The sequence below is a fragment of the Phyllostomus hastatus genome, unplaced genomic scaffold, assembly GCF_019186645.2.
Source record: "Phyllostomus hastatus isolate PE091 unplaced genomic scaffold, TTU_PhHast_1.1 phas_scaffold_46, whole genome shotgun sequence".
In the NCBI taxonomy this organism is placed as follows: Eukaryota; Metazoa; Chordata; class Mammalia; order Chiroptera; family Phyllostomidae; genus Phyllostomus; species Phyllostomus hastatus.
The window spans coordinates 5,483,482-5,506,317 of NW_025334032.1; the positions used below are offsets into that span (position 1 = coordinate 5,483,482).

The 22,836-nt window shown below is 36.0% G+C and overlaps 1 protein-coding gene and 1 non-coding gene across 2 annotated transcripts in view; one reads left to right on the plus strand and one right to left on the minus strand.

Annotated features, from left to right (window-relative positions):
- Nucleotides 1–22,836, plus strand: part of TM9SF2 (transmembrane 9 superfamily member 2) — an 83,220-nt gene that overhangs the window by 16,420 nt on the left and 43,964 nt on the right. The window contains exons 2-4 of the mRNA XM_045821668.1: nt 11,440–11,507; nt 13,741–13,834; nt 19,648–19,775. Coding sequence (XP_045677624.1) covers nt 11,440–11,507; nt 13,741–13,834; nt 19,648–19,775 — 290 coding nt within the window. The remainder of the gene's footprint in view (nt 1–11,439; nt 11,508–13,740; nt 13,835–19,647; nt 19,776–22,836) is intronic.
- On the minus strand, nt 3,449–3,662 carry LOC123807823. Its single transcript, XR_006783703.1, has one exon. It is a non-coding gene; the product is annotated as a small nucleolar RNA U3 (small nucleolar RNA).

Below are 22,836 nucleotides of genomic sequence, written 5' to 3' on the forward strand. Positions count from 1 at the left end.
TAGATAATTGTTAGAGGGAGGCAGCCCACTTCACTGCTTTCTTGATGTGTGGGGAGGAGGGCTCAGAGAGAGGACAGTCTTGCCCCCTGGCTTCTGGAGGTTCACCTGGCACTCTTCCTGTTTCCAGTCACTTCACCCCCTTCCTGTGTGTGACTGGCACCCTTCCAGCTGCTGCGCTGGTGGTGAATCCCACAGTGGATGGGTTTGCATATGTTCTATAACCATGTGGACCCTTTACGCCTCAAAAATGTGGCAGTTTCTTCTGCTACCCCAACCCTCACTGGTTTTTACAGCCAGAGGTAATGGAGATTGTCTTTTTGTTATTGGAACCCTGGGCTGTATGGTGTGACCCTGGGCTAGGATTGCTCTCTCCCAAGGTATCCCTCCCAATTTTCATCTACCATATGTGAATGAGGGACTGTCTGTTTTGCCACTACCTTGCTGTACCACACTACGTCTCTGAGACTCTGCCCCTCCTAACCTGGATGAATGTGGCTTCTTTAAATCCTTGGTTGTCGGACTTCCATGCAGCTCAATTTTCTGACTGGGTGTTATTAGTTTTGAGATCTGGTTGTAATTCTTTCTGTGGTTGCACAAGGAGATAAAACATGTCTACCTGCATCCATTTTGACTGGAAGTCTCAAGACTTTTTTTTTCACCAAGAACTTTTGAACAACGTATTCACCATTTGTTCCACTACCTTCTACCATCTTTCAGGCAACTTCATGATTCCATCTTCCCAAAACTTTTTATCTTTTTAAGCAAAGAACTGTTCCAGGTATTTTTTGCAGCCTTCCAGGGAATTAATATTGTTTTCATTAAGAGAATTTTGTAAAGAATGAAATAAATGGAAATGCCTGGTGAATATGGCATTGAGTCAGAACTTCCAGCCAAACTGTAACAGTTTTTGCCTAGTCATCAAAGAAACATGTGGTCTTGCATTACCCTGATGGATGATTATGCATTTTCTGTTGACTAATTCCTGATTCTTTTCGTCGCATGTTGCTTTCAGTTGGTCTAACTGGGATTACTTGTTGGAATTAATTGTTTGGTTTTCCAGAAGGAGCTCATAATAGAGGACTCCCTTCCAATCCTGCCTTATACACAACATCACCTTCTTTGAATGAGGACTGGCCTTTGGTGTGGTTGGTGGTGGTTCATTTTGCTTGCCCACAATCTCTTCGGTTCCACATTATTGTAAATTATCCACTTGTCATTGCCTGTCACAATTTGTTTTGAAAACAGAACATTTTTGTTACGTGTAAGTAGAGAATCACCATGGAAAAATATGATCAAGAAGGTTTTTTTTTTTTCACTTACCTTATGTGGAACCCAGATATCAAAGCAATTAACACAAGCTGGTGCAAATGATTCTCATTGCTTGATTTGGACATTTTGAGTGTGTCACCTATCTCCTGCATGGTAATGTTGATTGTTCTCAGTTAATGTCTTGATATGATTATCAACTTCAACTGGTCTACCTGACTGTAGAGCATTATCCAGTGAGAAATCTCCAGCACTAAACTTTGATAACCATCATTGACATGTTTGATCAGTCACAGCACCTTCTCCATACACTGCACAAATTTTTTATTGCATTTCAGTTGCATTTTTACCTTTCTTGAAACAATACAGCATAATATGCCAAAAATGTTGCCTATTATCATCCATCTTCAATATTAAAATGGCTACACAAAAATTCACCAATTTTAATCAGTTTTTTTAATGCACACTGATATGGCAGTTGTCACAATACAGTCTAACAAAATTGTTTCCAGTGAAGTTAAAGACAACTAAGTGTTACTAGAGACAGTTTACAGAAAAAACCTGAACAAACTTTTTGGCCAATCCAGTAGAACATAAGTAAGAGATGAAGATTGTCATTGAAGAATTATACTTATGGCCAGAAAGGCTAATGAAAAGTAACACTGTCATTCTATACATGTATAAAACTATAGTGTCTAAACCTTTCATTTTTCTTGTAATTCTCAATCACATACCTTTTAAGAAGGGTATGAGGGTAGGGCAAGGTCCTGAGAAAAGCAGCTGGTGTGATCAAGGAGATAGGTGATTCAAAAAATTAAGACCCTTCTGTTTTGAAAGATTAAGAGGAGATATGGGAGAAGTCAGAAAATGAGAATATGGTTTTCTCTCTGTCTTATAATCCTATAGCCAGAAGATGTACCATGAAACTTCAGAGAAAGCATCATAAGCTACGGAAATATTGCCTCATCATTTGGGAAGAAATGGAAGAAACTTTAACCATAAATTGATATGCCCTTGAACAGTGTCCTAAAATTTTTCACATAGCATCAGGTCTTTAGCCCAGTGCCCTGCTTTAGGTTTTCTAAGATGTGAATTTAAAGAACATTGAAAAATATGTAGGGCCTTGGTGGTTTAGCTAAATTGGTCAGAGCATTGTCCCAATGCACCAAGGTCCTGTGTTAAATCCCTAGTCAGGGCACGTACAAGAAGCAACCAATGAATGCATAAAGTGGAACAATAAACTGATGTTTCTCTCTCCCCTTCCTCCTTCCCTCCCTCCCTCCCCCTGCTCAAATCAAGAAATTAAAACAAAATTTTTTAAAGAAAAATGTCTGGCAAACATAGGTCGAGGATGGACTAGGAATCAAATCCAGCGTGCTTATTGTTTTGTATGATCCTCAAACTAAGAACATCAAACTTCAGTACCAATAAGTAGAGTTTTATTAGGATGCAACCATCTTTATTCACTTATATACTGCTTATGGCTGCTTTTTGCCCTACAGTAGCAAAGACTGGAGTCCTGTAAAGCCTGAAATATTTACTCCCTGGACCTTTAATAAAAAGTTTGCTAAACCCCTGGGTTACACTAACAATATTAGAATTATTTTTTGAGGTAAATAAAATATTGTAGTGATATGAGTAAAATGTTATATGTATGAAGAGGTACCGAGCAGCACTTTATACTTTTCTGTTACTATGCTAATATAGTAGCCATTACCCTCCTATAACTATGTAAATGTAATTAAAGTTAAGTTTTAATGATTTTACATTTTACAGTATTTATTTGAAAAAAATCACCATGTAAGTAGACCTGCACAGTTCAAACTCATAATGTTCCAGCATTGGCTATATTATATTGTCTCTCTCTCTTTTTTGGTTATATATCATCATGCTGTTTATTTTTTCCTATTTTTATTGTATTTTTTCCATTACCATTTATTCCCCTTATACCCCCCTTCCCCAATCAATCACCACACTGTTGTCCATGTCCGTGATTCCTTTTTTGTTCAAACCCTCTACCCCTTAACTTATCCCCACACCCCTGAGCTGTCATCCTTCTCTCTGTCTATGGGTCTGTATATATTTAGCTTGTAAGTTCAGTTTGTTTATTCGATTCCACGTACAAGTGAAATCATATGGTATATGTCTTTCTCTGACTGGCTTTCTTTTTTTTTTTTCTTTTACCACTCAGACTGCATTCTTTCCCTCTTACTCTTCCAAAGGAAGAGAAGAATGATCATCAATGGCTATTGGCAGTTGTAAAAGCAACACCAAAAGCTGGCTTCACACTAAGGAGAGAACACTACACCTCCTCCTCATGGTTTGGGGTGCTCTACACGATCAGAGAAACTTCTCTAGTAACAAATTATAGAAATGATCCCTGAAAGTACAATCTTTTGACTGGCTTATTTCACTTGGCATGATGTTCTCCAGGTCCATACATATTGACACAAAGGGTAAAATTTTTTTCTTTGTTTACAGCTGAGTAGTATTATGTTATATAAATGTCCCATAGTTGTTTTATCCACTCATCTACTGAAAGACACCTGGGCTACTTCCAAATCTTGGCTATTGTAAGTGAATATAGGAGTCCTTATGTTCTTTCAAGTTAGTATTTTGGGTTCCTTCAGTTATAGTCCCAGAAGTGGGATCACTGGGTCAAAAGGCAGATCTGCTTTTAATTTTTTGAGGTATTGCCATACTGCTTTCCGTAGTGGCTACACCAATCTGCATTTCCACCAACAGTGCAAAAGGGTTCCCCTTTCTCCACATCCTCACCAGCACCTGTTTGTTGATTTATTGATGATAGCCATTCTGACACATGAGATGATATCTCATCGTAGTTTTAATTTGCATTTCTCTGATGATTAGTTATGTTGGGCATCTTTTCATATGTCTGTTGCCCATCTGTATGTTCTCTATGGAGAAGTATATATTGAGGTCCTTTGCCCATTGCCGATTTTTCAGTTGGGTTGTGTTTTTGGTGGTTTTCTGGGAGGAGGGTGTTGAGTTTTGTAAGTTCTTTATAAACTTTGGATATAACTCCTTATAAGATGTATTGGTGAATATGTTCTCCCATTCTGTGGGTTGTCTTTTAATTTTGTTGATGTTTTCTTTTAATGTGCAAAACCTTTTTGGTTTGATGTAGTCCCATTTGTTTATTTTTTTCTTTTGTTTTCCTTGCCTGGGGAGAGATTTCTGATAAAATACTGCTATGAGCATTGTCCAAGATTTTGCTGCCCATGTTTTCTTCTGTGGGGGGGCTCTGCCCACAGAGTTCCCATGCTGCTGCAGATAAGAATAAGTCTACCAAGACAGGATCTGTTTGGGGAGGAAAGACTGACCAGTCTCTCAGAGGAGAAAGTCCTTGAGCCTATTTCTAATGGGCTTTTATTGGGTTTAGTTTGCATAGGAATACAGGGCATATATGTAAAGCTCATCAGTCATTGTCACACAGTAATGATCAAGGAATAGATAACATTCACAGAATTATAAGGGCTTATTCTGAGTCAGGGTCGGATAGATAGAGTAACACCAAAGGGCCATAAAACTGGGAAACAAACTCCTTTTGTGCTTGCACCCTTGACATTTAAATTGAAGGCATTCTTAGCAAAGCAGGTTTCATAGGATTTTATGCATTCTCTCTTAGGCCTGATTGCCGTGCCCACCCTCCCACCCCCTACCCACTCTCCCAGCCAGGAACCACCCATCCTGGCACAGGGCTACACCCCCCTTCAGCATTGTTTTAGGCTTAAGTCAGGTGGGGGAAGTAAGGCAGCCAAGAGATTAGGAGACTTCTTACAGATAGAATGAGGACTCAGGCTATGGTAAAGCTGAGGGGTGAGGGCTTTTTGTCCCTCCTCCATAATCCCCTAAGTCCTTCCCTGATAGCCCCTTCATGACTGTGCCTGTCTTAGGTGGTTCCTTCCTTAAGGAATCTTAACCATCATTGGCTAACCAGCCATCCTCCAGGGGCCAAGAAGGGTGAAGTAAAGGGGGCAGAGACTGCACCCCTACAGGGAGGATAAGTTTTGTCTCCTTAGTGGCTTATGGTCCCAAGGTCTTTTTACTCAGCCTTACCCATAGAGGGTTACAGCTTCTGAAACCAGGTAGGGCAGTTCCCAATATTCTTCTATGATTTGTATGGTTTCAGGTCTGACATTTAAGTCTTTGATCCATTTTGAGTTTATCCTTGTGTGTGGTGTAAGAAAGTTTCATTTTTCTGCACGTGTCTGTCCAGTATTCCCAACAGCATTTATTATATAAACTATCTTTAGCAAATTTTATCTGCTTGCTTCCTCTGTTGAATATTAGTTGACTATAAATGTGTGGGCTTATTTCTGGGCTCTCTATTCTGTTCCATTGATTTATGTGTCCATTTTTAAGCCAGTGCCATGCTGTTCTGATTACTGTGACCTTAGAGTATAGTTCCATATTAGGTACTGTGATTCTTCCAACTTTGTTCTTCTTTCTCAGTATTGCTGTTGCCTTTTCTGGTTCCATACAAGTTTTTGAAATATTTGTTCTAGTTCTGTGAAATATATCATTAAAATCTTGATACCAATTGTGTTGAATCTATAGATTGTTTCAAGTAGTATGGATATTTAAATTATGTTAATTCTTCCTTCCATTAAAATGGTTGTGTACTTCCACTTAGTGGATCTTCTTCAGTTTCTTTCTTCCGTGTCTTATAATTTTCCCAGTACAGGTCTTTTACATCCTTGGTTAGGTTTATTCCCAGGTATTCTATTTTTATGAAGCAATTGTGAATGGGATTGTTCTCTTAATTTCCCTTTTTGTTAGGGAAATTGTGTTGGCATATAAAAATGCAGCTGATTTCTGGATATTAATTTTGTATCCCATTTCTTTGCTGAATTTACTTACCAGTCCTAGTAGTTTCTTGGTGGAATCTTTGGGGTTCCCTCTGTGCAGTATCATGTCATCTGTAAATAAAGTCAGTTTTACTTCTTCCTTTCCAATTTGGATGCCTTCTTCTTCTTGTGTGATTGCTCTGGCTAGGACTTCCAGTACTATGTTGAATAAGAGAGGTAAAAGCAGACATCCCTGTCTTGTTCGTGATCTTAAGGGGAGCGCTCATAGGTTTTGCCCATTGAATGTGATGGTGGTATTGTGTTTGTCATATGCGGCCTTTGTTATGTTTAGGTATGTTTCCTCTATTCCCACTTTGCTGAGAGTTTCTATCATAAATGGGTGCTGGATTTTGTTAAATGCTTTTTCTGCACCTATTGATTTGATCAGGTGGTTTTTATCTTTTATTTTGTTTATGTGGTGAAAAACATTTATTGATTTGCAAATGTTGTGCCAACCTTGCATCCCAGGAATAAATCCCACTTGATCACCGTGTATGATCTTTTTGATGCATTGCTGTATTGGATTTGCTAATGTTTTGTTGAGGATTTTAGCATCTGTGTTCATTAGGGATATTGCCTATCATTTTCTTTTGTTGTAATGTCTTTATCTGGTTTTGGAATTAGGATAATGCAGGCCTCGTAAAGTGAGCTTGGGAGCCTTCCCTCCTCCTGAATTTTTTGAAATAGTTTGTGAAGCTGAGTTGTTAGTTCTTCCCAGAATGTTTGGTAAAATTTCCCTGTGGGGCCATCTGGTCAGGGCTTTTGTTTGTTGGGAGTTTTTGATTACTGCTACAGTGTCACTTGGTGTGATCTGTCTATTCAGATTCTCTGATTCTTCCTGATTTAGTTTTGGAAGAGTGTATGTTTGGAATTTATCCATTTCATCCAGGTTGTCCAGTTTGTTGGCATGTCCTTGTTCGAAATATTTCCTTACAGTCCTTTGTATTACTTTGGTGTCAGTTGTTATTTCTCCTTTTTCATTTCTGATTTTGTTTTCTTTTTTTGTTGATGAATCCAGTTAAAGGTCTGTCAATCTTGTTTATCTTTTCAAAGAACCAGCTCTTAAGATTCATCGATCTTTTGTTGTTGTTGTTTTAGATTCTTTCATTTATTTCTGCTCTAATCTTTATCATTTTCTTCCTTCTACTCACTTGGGGCTCTATCATCCTTTTTTCCAGTCCCTTTAAGTATAAACTGAGATTGTTTATTTGAGCTTTTTCTTGTTTTTTTGAGATAAGCCTGTAATGTGACGGGTTTCCCTCTTAGGATTGTTTTCCCTGTGTCCCACAGATTGTGGATTGTGTGTTCTCATTTTCATTTGTTTCAAGGTATCTTTTGATTTCTTCCTTGATTTCGTTGTTGACCCATGCATTGTTTAATAACATGTTATTTAACTTCCATGTCTTTGTGTGTTTTTCAGTGTTCTTATGATTGATTTCTAGTTTCATAGCATTGTGGTCAGAGAAGATGCTTGGTATGATTTCAGTCTTCTTAGATTTATTGAGACTTGTTTCGTGTCGTAACATGGGGTCTATCCTAGAAAACGTACCATCTGCACTTGAAAAGTATGTATATTCTTTTGGGATGAGATGCTCTGAAGACATCAGTTAAATCCATTTAATCTAGTGTGTTTAAGGCCTCTCTCTCCTTGTTGATTTTCTGTCTGGAGGATCCGTCCATTGCCGTTGATAGGGTGTTAAAATCCTGGAGTGTTGGTTGTTTTTCTGTCAATCTCTTTCCCTTTATGTCCATCAAGATTTGCTTTACATATTTAGATGCTCCTGTGTTGGGTGTATAAATGTTTATAGGGTTATATCCTCTGGTTGGGTTGTTCCCTTAACTATTATATAGTGTCCTTCTTTGCCTTGATTTTAAAGTCTATTTTGTAGGATATAACTATTGCTACTCCAGCTTTTTTTTCTTTCCATTTGCATGAAATATCTTTTACTTTTAGTTGTTGTGTATCTTGCAATCTGAGGTGGGACTCTTGGAGGCAACATGTATATGGGTATTGTTTTCTTACCCATTCAGTCCCTCTGTCTTTTGGTTGGATCATTTAAGCCATTTACATTTAAGGTGATTATTGCTAGAGACATATTTAGTGCCTTTTATGTTTAGAGTATTTTCCTCCGCTTTTTTTTTTCTCTTTTTCTTCTTTAAGCAATCCCTTTAACATTTGTTGAAGTACACATTTGGTGTTAACAGACTCCTTTCTTTTTTTTGTTTGTTCGTTTTCTCTGAGATGCTCCTTGTTCCTCCTTCAATTTTAAATGATAGCCTTGCTGGGTAAAGTAGACTTGGTGTAGGTGCTTGCTTTTCATCACCTTGAGTATTTCACACCACTCCCTTCTGGCCTGTAATGTTTCTGTTGAGAAATCAGAATACAGACTAATTGTTGTTCCCTTGTATGTAACTACCTCTTTTTCCCTTGAATCTTTTAGCATTCTCTCCTTGTCTTGAAGCCTTTCATTTTAATTATGATGTATCTCAGCGTAGTCAAGTATCTCTGGATCCAAATCATTTGAAACTCTTATGAGCTTCCTGGGTATGTGTGTCTTTCTTTCACCAGAATGTTTTAGGTCATTATTTCTTCAAAAAGGTTCTCAATTCCTTGTACTGTCTCTTCTCATTTTGGTATTCCCATGTTACAGATGTTGTTACGCTTCATTTTGTCCCCAAGATTTCTTAAGCTCTCCTTATTCTTTTTCATTTTTTTGTTGTTGTTGTTGCTGCATTGCTTGGATATTTTTTTCTATGTTGTCTTCCAAATCACTGATTCAGTCCTCTGCTCCATCTAACCTACTATTTATTCCCTCTAATGTATTGTTTATTCCAGTATATTTTTATTTCACATATTGTGTTCTTTATTTCTGACTGGCCCTTTGTAATGGTTTCTGTCTTTTTTCATGCTGTTGAGTGGTGTTTTAATTGTTACTCTAAAGTCTCTGATAGATTTCTTCTCTCCATTTCATCTAAGTTCTCCTTCTGGAGAGTTCTCTCATTCTTTCATTTGGGGCCTGTTTCTTTTTCTTCCAAATTTGGCTGCTGTTTTGTGTTTCTATGTGTTAGGTAGATCTTACAGACTGTGGTGTAGGCCTATGTCACACCCTGCCTGTGACAGGCCCAGGGCAGCCTATTTAGAGCTATCAGCGATCTACAGTTTGTGGCTCCCGTTGAGCTTGGGTGGGTGCAGGAAGAACCAGGCTGTGCACCAAGGCTGGCTTTAACCAGCACCAGGCCTGGATAGGGTCAACTAAAGTCTCACAGTTCCCAGAGATTGACCTATAGACTTTCTGTTAGGCTTAAAGAGTGAAAATCTTCCCACTGTACTCCTCAGCAACAAGGCTTAAGTACCACAGGGTGGGGCAGAGTAATTCCTGAGTCAGGTCTATTCCTTCACTACTGGCTGATGCTACTTGGAGGGGAGTGGTCTACCTGGGGAAGATGGCTCCTGCAGTATGGGGAATGACCCAGCACAGGGATCCTGGATCCTGGCGGCTGTACCTTTAGTTCTCTCCCTAGAGCCACAGAATATATTTGTATTCAGGCATATTGTAATGCTTATCTTTTTAGCTAAAATGACCAATGATATAGTCTTGAGTATTTCATACAAAGAGAGACATTTTCTGTGTGTTTGAGGTATGAACACACAGAAATTTACATATGATACTCTTCTCAGCTCTCTATATAAAGGCTAGTGTTGTGTCTTCTGTCTCACAACATGAATATTGAATAAGCATTTTATGGCAAAACCAGGGGGGTCCAACCTTTTGGTATCTTTGGGCCACACTAGAAGAGTCGTCTTGGGCCACACATTAAATACATTGTGACATGTAATCACAAAATAATCTTGTAATGTTTTAAGTAAATTTATGGTTATTTTTGTCAGGCCACATTCCTAGCCATCCTGGGCTGCATGTGGTCCGTAGGGCACAGGTTGGATACCCATGGGCCATAAGCAGTTTAGTTTGGGCATTCACAATTGTGAATATTATAAAATGTATTTGGTTTTATTTATTATTAACAAAGTACTTTGTAAGTGTTAGCTCATCAATACCCCAATGAAGTAGATACTGTTATCCCCATTTTGCTGATAAGGAAATTGAAGCACCCATAAGGAAACTGAGATTGTTAAATAACTTGACCAAAGTCACATTAGTAATAAATGGTAGAACTGGAATTTGAACCCAGGCAAACTGGCCCCAGAATCTGTTCTTTTCCCTGTTATGTTTTGCTGCTTTTCCCATGGTGTTGTATTATTTGTTCTTTGTGTAATACATCAAGCATCTTGTCTGGCTTTGGAATGTTAACAAGTATAAGACGACAGCTGGTAACACTAGTGAATGAGATCAAAATGACAAGTGTGGCTCTATGCCATTCCAGGGAGCCTCATGATCAATCACAGACTCCAGAAGCAGCCTTAGCAGGCTAACTCTATAAAAATAAGTTGTCCCAAATATTAGAGTTCATTTTTAGTTGATTTTGATTAGCACACAAATTATTTACTGTCCTCTTCAAGTAAAGAATTCTGTCATGAATAACAGTGAGCCCCTAATGAGAAAGTGGGTGTGTGTTTTGAGTTCTGTGGAGAAAAAGAACCTGAAGTATACACTGGAGAAATTTTGGGAGCTTCAGTGGGAAGGTGTAGTTTTAAATTAGCCTATATATCCTAGAAGGCTGATACAGCCTTTTTTCCCCTTCCCCATTGCTGAACTTGATCTTGTAAATTTCTTTGCTGTTATTACCATGTATCAGCACTCTTAAATTGATCAAAGCAGCCCTCCACAGTTAGCTCATTTTGTCATTGTCCATTTCCTGTCTGCTTAAGAGTACACAAGTGCATGGGATTGTTTTTCTAGTATAGTTGATATAGAAAGTGTTTTACTACTTGGAAGCATGTCTTCATTGCAACAAGAATGTTTTTAAAAATTGTTTTAAAAGTAAATATTGTTTTTGTGCTTCAGAATGAAATACTGAGCTTGAAAACCAGGTTTTTATAAATATATATGTTGATGTGATAAATTATTTAGTTAAAATATTAAATGTTTTAGAAATTTTAGAACTTAAAAAGCATTTAGAAAATATTGGAGACATTTGCACCTCTAATAATTCAGCATTGGTGTAATTTGAATGCATCTAAATCCCACTTGGCAAGTGGTTTTATAAGAGAATTGTTTAAAGTGGGTTGGATATCATAAAATTTCACATTTCAAACATGTCAAATTCTTTTTAAATCCCAAGCACACTGAAGTTTTTGATCTTCCGTTGTTTATATTCTGATTCTGTGTTTCCTTATTTTCAGGCTGAAATAGAGCTGTTCGTGAACAGGCTTGACTCAGTAGAGTCAGTTCTTCCTTATGAATATACAGCGTAAGTTTTTCAGCTTGGTTTTTATATAAAACTTTATATGACTCATCAGAATTTCATACATTTAGAGCTTTGTATGTCCCACAGTTACGAATAAATTCACATGCTTTTAAAAATGTGTGGCTCAGTACATTGAGCATCGGCTTGCAATCCAAAAGGTTGCCATGTCAATCAATTCCTATCAGGGCACATGCTTGGGTTGTAAACCAGGTCCCTGGTTAGGGGTGTGTGAGAGGCAACTGATTGATGTTTCTCTTGCACATCTATATACATCAGTGTTCTCTCCCTCTCTTTTTCCCTCCCTTCCCCTCTCAAAATAAGTAAATAAAAATTTTTTTATGAATAAACATCAATGTTGATGTAAACTTGAGAATAAAAAAAATGTTCAGAACCTGAAAACATTTTTAAATAGGCATTCTTTATTACTATAATGTAAAATGTGATCTTTTTATGTCTCTTTGTAATACAGTAGAAGCATGAACTAAAAACAATGGATTTCCTTTTTCAACTGGATAAAAAAACTTTTTGTTTTCTTTAAATTTTTTAATAATAAAAGCCCACACATTTTTAAAGAAAATCCTTATGTGCCACATAATTGGTTCCCAGAAATAATTACTTAATATCTGCTCCTACATTTTTATCTGCATAGTCTAATGTGCATATAACCCCATTTACTTATATATTTTAAGTGAAATAGATTCATACTATTACATATGATTTGCATCTTGGTTTTCTCACTGAATCTGTTGTGGGTATCTTTTCATGTTATACACAACTACCTCAGTCTTTTTAGTAGCTGTTTTTTATTCCTTTGTGGAGATTGTATATAGTCCATGTATCATTTATTTTATTGAGTCTCTATTTCTGAACATTTGATTATTTGTATTTTTTGTATTATAAAAATGTTGCATTAATATCTTTTATTCATTTGATTGTTGTATACCATATGGTGTGTAAAACATAGGTCTTAAATTTTTGTTGGCTTCTAAATTTCTCTGGTATCTAAGAGTTTAGAAAAAATACTTGTTTACTGTAGGAAAAAAGTACACAAAAATGTAAGACTATCCTATAAGATTTACATGCTTAAATTTGTATGAGAAAAGAGTACAAATTTATGAATAGATGAACCATAATTTATATTAAACTATTGGATACTTGAATGCTTTTTCTTGTTTTTCTTTGTTTTACTATGTAAATAAACATTTCTCCTTAAATTTTTATGGATATTCCTGGGAAAACCCAATGGATCTCTCATATCCAGTATAGATGGAGAGTCTTCATTTGGGGCCCTCCTAGTCCCAGTTTTTTACCATCTTCCTCTTAAGAATCTAACTAATCTGTAGCCATCACAATGCTGGTATGAAGTACTCCCATATTATTCCAGAGTGAACACAGAACTGCCTCTTAGTTTTTTTTGTTGTTGTTTTGTTTTGTTTTTAAGGTTTATTTAGTTAGTTTTTAGAGAGGGAAGGGAGGGAGAAAGAGAGAGACAGAGAAACATCAATGTGCGATTTGCGATTGCTGGGGGTCATGGCCTGCAACCCATGCATGTGCCCTGACTGGGAATCAAACCTGCGACACTTTGGTTCGCAGCCCTTGCTCAATCCACTGAGCTATGCCAGCCAGGCTGTTTTTTAATAGCAAAGCTAAAAATAGGCTGTAATGTTTGAATAAAACTTTATTAAAATCTGGTTAGTAATACAAAGGAATTAACAGAGAGAAGCTTAAGGTTGACTGGTGATGACTTTTTCACCACTCTATTCACAGAGGGTCTGCCTAGCCATGCTTCTCACATTAGGATGTATTGTCCAGTGTATCCGGATGAGGCAGAAACCCACAGAAAATTAACATATATTTATTAAGTAAAGCTTTGTATTAGAAAGTTATGACAAAAGGAAATAAGTTATGTAAAATTCACTTGAAGAATAAGGATATAAATTCTTTTATTATTGAAATAGACAAAAAATTATAATGTATCATTTTAAAAAATCCTGTAATTTACATCTCAATAAAAGTATTGTTTAGAAATCAAAACATTCTAAAGCATAATTTGCAGATATTTTGGGATTTTTGTTTTGGGTTGATTTGGGACCTGGAACTTGGAGTATGAATATATTTCTTACTCACCTGTTGGAGGTACTGTAATGATTAGTACCTAATCTGCCCTCAGGATTGCCTAGGAGTTCATTTCATTGTTTCCTTTTATCTTTAAAAACTTAAATATCTTTTCCCTCAGGTTTGACTTTTGCCAAGCATCTAAAGGTAAACGCCCATCTGAAAATCTTGGTCAGGTATTATTTGGGGAAAGAATTGAGCCTTCACCATATAAGGTTTGTATTTACTGTTATATGTTATTCAGTCGCATTTTTTTCCTTATAGAAAATCCAGAGATAACTGGGCTCTCATAGCTAAAGAGGAATTCATTTCTCTTTTGCATTTTGGAATAGTTTCTTAAAGTTATAGTTTAGAAGGATCTCTTCCTTCTCAGGATATGTCATGATAAGTTTGTCTTAACAAACATTCATACAACCAGTATTATAAATGATAAGGTGATAGCCTGAAGGAAAGTGCTCAGGACCCCTCCCCCGCCCCGCCTCACCTTACACAGGGACGTAGAACCCAGCCTGTAGTCATGAAAAGTTGACCCAGCTGCTCCACATCTCCTTCCCGTCTTTGTACACAGTGTTCATAGATTTTCTGTGTTAGCAAATACAGCACTACTTTGACTTCTTCATTGATTTCTTGGGAAGCTAACCTTTCTATTTTGAACATTGAAAGTGTATTTGGAACATCTTTGACATACTTTTAGGACATCAGTTAAAGTAATCTAAGCTAAATTATTCTATCCTTTAAATCTATAATAGTATCTTTTAAGCCTATTATCCTTCTGTATTGCATATTCCCTGGCTTATTTTATATCTGTTCTGCTACACAAAGAATAATGGTCTCTTTTAGAAAAATTAAGCTGGTTTACAATAATACTGTATAACCATATAATAAAATAAACAGTACAGAAGAACATAAAATGAAAACTAAGTATCCTGCTCTTCCCCCAGTTTCACATCACTTTCTCAGTTTTTCTTTCCTGACATTTTCCATACACTTAAAAGTATATATAAATAAAATGAGAGATGTTCTACACAGTGCATTTTTCCTTGAATTTTCTACATTGGGCATCTGTTCAAATGTGCACTCGTTTTAATGGCTTGACCCCAGGTTTTATTTACCAGTCTGACAGCTTCCTCTCTTGGCTTCACATTCTTCTCCTCTGTGGTTTAGACCCCATGGTTAGCTACCTTCCCTGCTTTCTCACTAAGCACCCTCATCTGTCTCTCTTGGCACCTGATTACTGTGAGCATCTGTCTAACAAATCCCCAAGCTTACCTTAGTCCCATTGGGCCTCTTAATTCCCTCTTGCACTATACCTACTTCTGAAGCTCTGGGAAAAAAGACCCATAATTATGTACATTTAATCCACTGCAAGTTTACAGTTTTAAACTATAAGTATGTCCTCTTAAGATATTCTTATTTGAGACTTTCTACATTAAAGATGATAGTAATTTTTTAAATTTTATAAAGACAACAGATTTGAAGGCCTAATGGGATGAAGTCCCTGGGAAAGATGGAACTCAAAGTATGTGCACATAGGTAGTATTGAGTAGGGCAAGCATATTAATTGTTTAACATCTCCTTGATATGATATTTTCAAAGATTACTTTAGAACTCATTGCATTCTCTTTTATAGAGGAGGGTACTTTCAGGCATATTTATTAAGTAGTATGGTTAACTTAAAAATACTCCAATGGTCTCTCAGCCCTGTCTTTCCGTTTATCTCTTGGCCTCAAGAAATGATGGAAGGGAGAAAGAACATTAGTAACACCAATGAATTTGAGTGGCAGCCGGTTTCTGGTAGTAAACAGCCCTTAACAGCAGTCAACATGGAAGACCAGCAAAATATTCAAACCCATAGAGAAGTTTTGTCCCTTTGGGGCAGACTTTAAAGGCAAATTACTTCCTTAGTGGGATCCCATTCAGGGTACATTTGTTTATGTGTAAAGACCATGCCTTGTTCATGCAAAAGATTCTTTTAGGTCTAGTGCTTTTTAGATTTAGTTTTGTCCTAGAAGTAAAATAGATCAGGAGAAGTATTTTAAAATGGAAAAAGATACCCACCTAACATTTTCCATGAGTTTTCTAGAATTTTTTAGGATCAAGGTTGTGCTAAAACAAATTCTTTAAGCCCTATCTTTAAAGAGACAGAGCAGGCATTTCTTAAGACTATGGCATAGGTAAATCAAAACACCAGGCTAAAAGATCAGATTTTTCTCTAAGCCAGCCATAAATGTATTGACTTATATTTTTCGATGTTGATTCAGTGTTAATTTTAGTATTGATTCTTTGTTAATTATATTTTATTTATACTACTACAGTTGTCCCAATTTTCCCCCTTTGCTCCCTTCCATCCTGCCCACCCCCACTCCCTCAGATAATCCCCACACTGTTGTCTGTGTCCATGGGTCATCCCTTATATAGTTTTTTGGCTACTGTATTCCCTATGCTGTACTTTATATCGCCATGACTATTCTGAAACTACCAGTTTGTACTTAATCCCTTTACCTTTTTCACCTATGGCCCCAACTACCTTCCCATCTGGCAACCATCAAAATGTATTTTGTATCTGTGATTCTGTTTTTGTGTTGCTTATTTATTTTGTTTTTTAGATTCGGTTGTTCATAGATATGTGTTTATTGCCATTTTATTGTTTATAGTTTTTATCTTCTTCTTAAAGAAGACCCTTTAACATTTCATATAATACTGGTTTGGTGCTGATGAACTTTAGCTTTTTTTGTCTGGGAAGGTCTTTGTCCTTCAATTCAAAATGATAGCTTTACTGGGTAGAGTTATCTTGGTTGTAGGTCCTTGCTTTTTTCGCTTGGAATGTATCTTGCCAATCCCTTCTAACCTGCAGAGTTTCTGTTGAGAAATCAGCTGCCAGTCTTAAGGGAGTTCCCTTGTAGGTAACTAACTGATTTTCTTTTGCTTATTTTAACATTCTCTCTTTGTCTTCCCTAACTTGGTGAAGGAAATAGACATATAAGTGTAGGAAGCTCAGAGAGTCCCAAACAAGATGAATCCAAAGAGGCTCACACCAAGACATCATAATTAAAATGCCGAAGGTTAAAGACAAGTGGTATTGATTCTTTTGTCCTTTATTTTCAAAGAATTTTGCCTTGTTTTAGATCTACAGTAAAAGCAATGATAACTCCAAGCAATAAAACAAAACCCCAAATCTGCTTTGTCATCTTTTATCTACGATTTCAGCAGAGGTTGGAAAACAACAGTGTAAGACATTGAATGTGGTATGTGAAGCTAGAGCCACATTTCATAGGATCATAAACTCTCAGGTCTAACCACTCATATTCAATCATTCACTAGTTGACACATCTGTTGAATGCCTTTCATGTGCCAGGGACTGTGGTAGGTATGGGATATAGCAGTGAACAAGACAAAAATCTCTGCCGTTGTGGATCTTATATCCCAATGGTGAGAAGGAAACAAAATGATTACTAAAATATATAGTGTATTAATTGCTCATGTAAAAAACTATTGGAAATAAATCAGAGAAGGTAGTTGGAGAATTTGTAATTTTAAATAGGCCAGAGAAAGTTTCACTAAGGTGAAACTTGAGCAAAAATCCTGAAGCACATAAGGGAGTGAGCTATGTGAATATCTGAGGGGAAGGTGTTCTAGATAAGGAGAGCAGCAAATGCCAAGATCCCCAGATGTGAGCTTGCCTTGTGTATTCAAGGTACAGGAAAAAGTTGGTACAACTTGAGCAGGTGAGCAAGATAGAGAATAATAGGAAATTACAGCAAAGAAGTAATAGGACTACATCATATAGTGGCTCATAGGCTGCTGTAAAGACTTTGGCTGTACATCAGAGAGAGATAGTTAGCATTGGAGAGTTTTGAGTCAGCTTAGATTTATCAGGATCACTAGAGTGGTTGTGTTGAGAATAGATTGTGGGAGAGAAGAGAAGCCAGGAGACCCCTTAGGAGGCGCTCGAAATCATTAAGATATGTATGACCTGATAATGGCTTAGCTTATGGATGCAGAGGGGTAGAGGTTGTGAAGTGTTCAGAATCTAAGAAACTGGCTATATTTTGAAGGTAAGTCCACCAGAATTTGCTGAGGGATGGGATTGGGGGGTGGGTGCTGGAGTTTCTGTTTTCTAGGATGGAAAGCCTGTGGAATGAGTAGGTGTGAGGGGAAGGGAAACAGCTTTGAACGTAGTAAGTATGAGGTGTACGTACATTAGGTGTTGAGTTAACAGTTGAATATATGTGTCTGGAGTTTGGAGGAGGGGTTCAGCCTAGTATCAGTGTATAGATGGTATTTAAAACCAGGAATTGATGAGGTCCCGAAAAGAGTGGGTACAGATAATGAAGAGAAGAATTGCAAGAACTGAGCCTTGGAGTACTCTGTGTTAATAGGTCAGGATGATGAGGATTCAATAAAGAAACTACCTGTTAGCATTGTTGGGAAGATTCCATGAGGTAATAAATAAGTATTAATTATCATGACTAAATGTCATCTTTGGATTTATTTTCCTTCATGGTTAAACACACAATTGACTTTCCTAAACCCAGTGAGCACTGGATTGAGGTATAAGATATACCACTTTTGGCATAACTTACAATGCCTGTTTCTGCTTAATTTAAGTTTGACACCTATCCCTCTGTTTCCTTACGATGTATACTGTTGTTTTTTAATTTCCATTCTTTAAAAAGGAACCTCTAAGGTTTATATAAAGTTAACAATATTAAATAATTGCGCAAATATTGTATATTTACAGAACTAGTAATGCAACCAGAATGAAACTCTTGGCTGATAAGTGGCAGCAGTGGGCCACACTGGAAAAGTTTGTCAGTAGGTGCACAGAAACTAGTGTAGGGATTTTAATAAGTTATGTATAAAAGGATGGTCTACTTAGAAGTGAAACATATATAGATTTTTTTACCCCCTGTAATGAAATTCAGATTTTTTAAATGTAAACAATTATGAACTCTATGTAGTTATTTTAGTAAGTTACAGCCTTTAGAATACTAGGAAATATATTTTTTAAATTAAGACCTAAGTGAGTCTTGATAAAATAAACCTACATTATATAAATGTTGTGAATATCATTATTTTTATACACATGAAATAAATCCTAGACTCTAAAATTGATGAATCCTTAAGGAGTTTTTGTTTTTTTTTTTAAGATTTTATTTATTTATTTTTAGAGAGGGAAGGGAGGGAGAAAGAGAGAGAGAGAAACATCAATGTGCGGTTGCTGGGGGTCATAGCCTGCAACCCAGGCATGTACCCTGACTGGGAATCGAACCTGCAACACTTTGGTTCACAGCCCACACTCAGTCTACTGAGCTATGCCAGCCAGGGCTAGGAGTTTTTAAACTTTGATTTAAAAAAATTAATCAGTTTTTGTTTCAACTTTATTAGTAAGTTGATTAGTAAGTCAATTTTTGTTTCAACTTTAGATCCCCAAAATTAGCAAATTATTTCAAATGTGAGTAAAAAAACCATGTTTATCCTGATTTTAGACATCCAAATTAGACTTGTAACATCACAGTTCATATTATTCATTATTGAATCTCCATTACCTGACTGGAGGGGACACTAAACATATATCCACCTGATGAATATAGGTACATAAACACTTGTCTGCTTATTACTATGATAGAAAGCCTTCAAATCTATAATTTCTAAATCATTGTCAGGAGACATCAATATAGAGAAACTGATCCATTTTATTCTGCATGTAGGTTTTATTTGTTTGCCTTATAGGACTCATTTACATTTAGAAGGTGGGTTGACTAAAATACTAAAAGATAAAAATAAAAACTGTTACTTATCTAAAGGAAGATAATTTTTTTAATTAAACATTTTTTGTTGAATTTATTGGGGTGATATTAATTAGATGATAAGGTTTTAGAGAAACAGAGTGACTTTAAATTTGATTGAGCTATGACAAATTTTTAAATGTTATTATCAATATTAATACATTAAAGTAATTAATGAGACCAGTATTTTAACTCTGGGTATTTTTACTTAATTTGCTTTCCACTTTATTTTAATACAGTTTACATTTAATAAGGAGGAGACCTGTAAACTTGTTTGTACAAAAGTATACCATACAGAGAAAGCCGAAGACAAACAAAAGTTAGAATTCTTGAAAAAAAGCATGCTGCTGAATTATCAACATCACTGGTAAGATACGGAGATTTTGGATTTTCAACTTCTTCCTTTTTAAGATGAAACCATGTTTCACTGAATGTATAACTTATTTCATTGACTCTGTAAAGTATAACATATTAGTTGATTTAATTTTTTTATTATTAGAAATATGAAAGAGTGACTTTTTCTTGAGAGAGGATTGCTGAAGTTGACAGCTTGAATTATTCTCTCTTAATTGTGCTTAGATTACTTTAATATCTGGTACTTGTTTTGATACATAGAACACTTCTTTTTTTTTCATGTATAATTGACATGAATATATATATGCTTTGGGGAAAGTACCTGGATCAATCTTCTAGAAAAATATTGTTATTTTGTATTTGTACACCATGAGAAAGACCATTAGAAAACCAAATTTAACTTTTGTTTGATGTTTGATAAATAGCATTTACTTTAAATAAAATATTTCTATTTTATGTATCCTGTCTTTTATTTTATAAACATGGTATAATACTAACAAGGTTTTTACCAGTTTGTGTCATAATCAAAAGCATTTAAATAGCATTTCTGCTTCCAAAGTAGTATTTACTTATTATACAGTATGTGAACTATCAAAACCCAACTTTTCAAATACAACAGTTGTTATTTTTCTGTAAGTTTGCCAACAGATGTCTCTGTTATATGTAGGTTTGTGGTTTACATGTTTTGCCTCTTCTAAAAAGTATAAGGTGCTGCAGCTGGTGAACAGGATGACTATCTTCATGAACTTCTTTTTGAATGTTTGTCCCATCAGTATCTCAGATTGACTCATTTGCCCACACTCAGAGAGGTTAGGAACCATAGATCTCAGTTTGGACATGACCAGATCCTGTGGCTCAAATAATATGATTGGAATAACTCATCTTCTCTTCCCCCCTCAGTTCTTTTGCCTCCTCCTTTCCATATACACAGATCAAAAAAGTCATAAAGAGGGGCCACCTTTGGTCAGATATCCATTCATGTACTAGTCTGTGATTAAGGGGATTCATTCTGATTCCCTGGGTAGTACATACCTAAACCACACAGAAATGAGTTTCTCATAGAAGAGCTCTGTTAGAAGGAAGGAAACTTGCACATTGTGCTTGTGTCACATTTTTTCTTATGTGACCCTTAGTGCAAACAGGAACTTGAAATTCTCCTCTATCTCATTTCTTTGGTTTCTGTTAAGACAAGAGCTTTTTTCCTCTAAGCTACTATGAGAATATTACTTAATTGCTGATTTGATATAACTTGGGATATATTCATTTATTTATAAGTAATTGAAATTTCCCTTAGTGTTTTCTCTTTGCTTCAAATCTGTCCTTACAGCCTTCAAAATCAGATTTAAGACTCAGTTCTTGCATTTACATATTAGCCCCATTCACTTCCATTTTCTCTAACAGCTGCTTATTTGTTGATCGAATGAAAGAATGGCCCTTAAGGCCTGCAGGTAATTTTTAGCTATCTCTTTTATCCTCTCTTAGAATACTGTTTAGATAGATTCTTGCTCCTAATGTTAATAGAAGCAGCTCTTCAGTAACTTCCTCACAGTGAAGTACTTAGAAATATTTTTAACTAATTTATGATGCAGTTAGGATAGGTACTGTTTTGATGCCAAGATGCTTAATAACAAAAAAGAATGAATAATTTGAAATAGCTTACAAAGTTAGAAAGCATTAGTACAGTTTATTAAACAATTTGATAGGTGTGTCAGTTGCAAACTTAAACTAGTCTTCCCAAAACATAAACTGGAAAGGTGCTGATGGATAATGATTTTGTAGTTGAATCTAAAAAGTTTATGATTTCAATTCTGAATTCATTAACAAAAAAATCTAAGCCATATTACAAATCACAAGTCTGATAATTCCAGGCAGTGGGCTTTAGTCCTTAAGTCAGTTCATTACACACTTTGGAAAGTGTTGATTCACTTTGATGAATTTATTTGAACTCTGAGTTGAGTATATTTCTGTCTTTGACTTATTTCAGAAAGTTTTTACTGTGTAACTTGATTTTGAGCACAGATGACAGAGTTGATAGGGATAAAAAAGCATTAACTTTTAAAATATGCCTTGGCTGGTGTAGCTCAGTAGATTGAGCACCGGTCTGTGAGCTAAAGGGTCGCTGGTTCGATTCCCAGTCAGGGCACATGCCTATGTTGCATGTCAGATCCCCAGTAGGGGATGTGCAAGAGAGGCAACTGCACATTGATGTTTCTCTTCCACTCTTTCTCCCTCCCTCCCCCTCTCTCTAAAAACAAATAAATAAAATCTTAAAAATAAAAATAAAAGATCTAAAAAAGTAGTGTTCTATTATGGAATTTTATTGTGAATGCAGCATGTCTTGTTAACCTTTGCAGTGAGATATGTCGGGGAGAGTGTATTCATTTTCTAACTTAAGCAGTGCAGAAAAATATTAAATAAAAAAGTAAGTCTCCTCTGTTCCTCAGGTGGCGCTGTTATTGTATATGTTTCCAGGTTTTCTATATATATGCAGGTATATGAAAAGGTGTGTACATTTTTTAAATAATGCAATCAAAATATTATATACATTATTCTGCAACTTGCTCATTCATTTAAGAAAATATTGGCATTTTTCCATGTAAAACATGTCTGTAGATCAATATCTACCTCATTCTTTTTATGGTTATATAGCATTTTATGGCATGAATGAACTATAATTTTTCCTCATTTTAATCATACTATCTTTTGAATGATTAAAATGACTGAATATTAATGTACCAACTTGTTATCATCATTGAGAATAGAATAGAAAATAAAAATTTAATAGTTAATGTTTAAAGGTTTTATTTATTTATTTTTAGAGAGGGGAAGGGAGGGAGAAAAGAGAGGGAGAGAAACATCAGTGTGATTGCCTCTTGCGTACCTCCTAATGGGGACCTGGCTCATAACCCAGGCATGTGCCCTGACTGGGAATAGAACTGGAGACCCTTTTGTTCACAGGCCGGTGCTCAATCCACTAAGCTACACCAGCCTAATAGTTAATTTTTTTCTAAGTTGATGAATACTTTTAATTCTTATTTGCGACTTTAGAACATAATTTGAGGAACTTCCTAGCT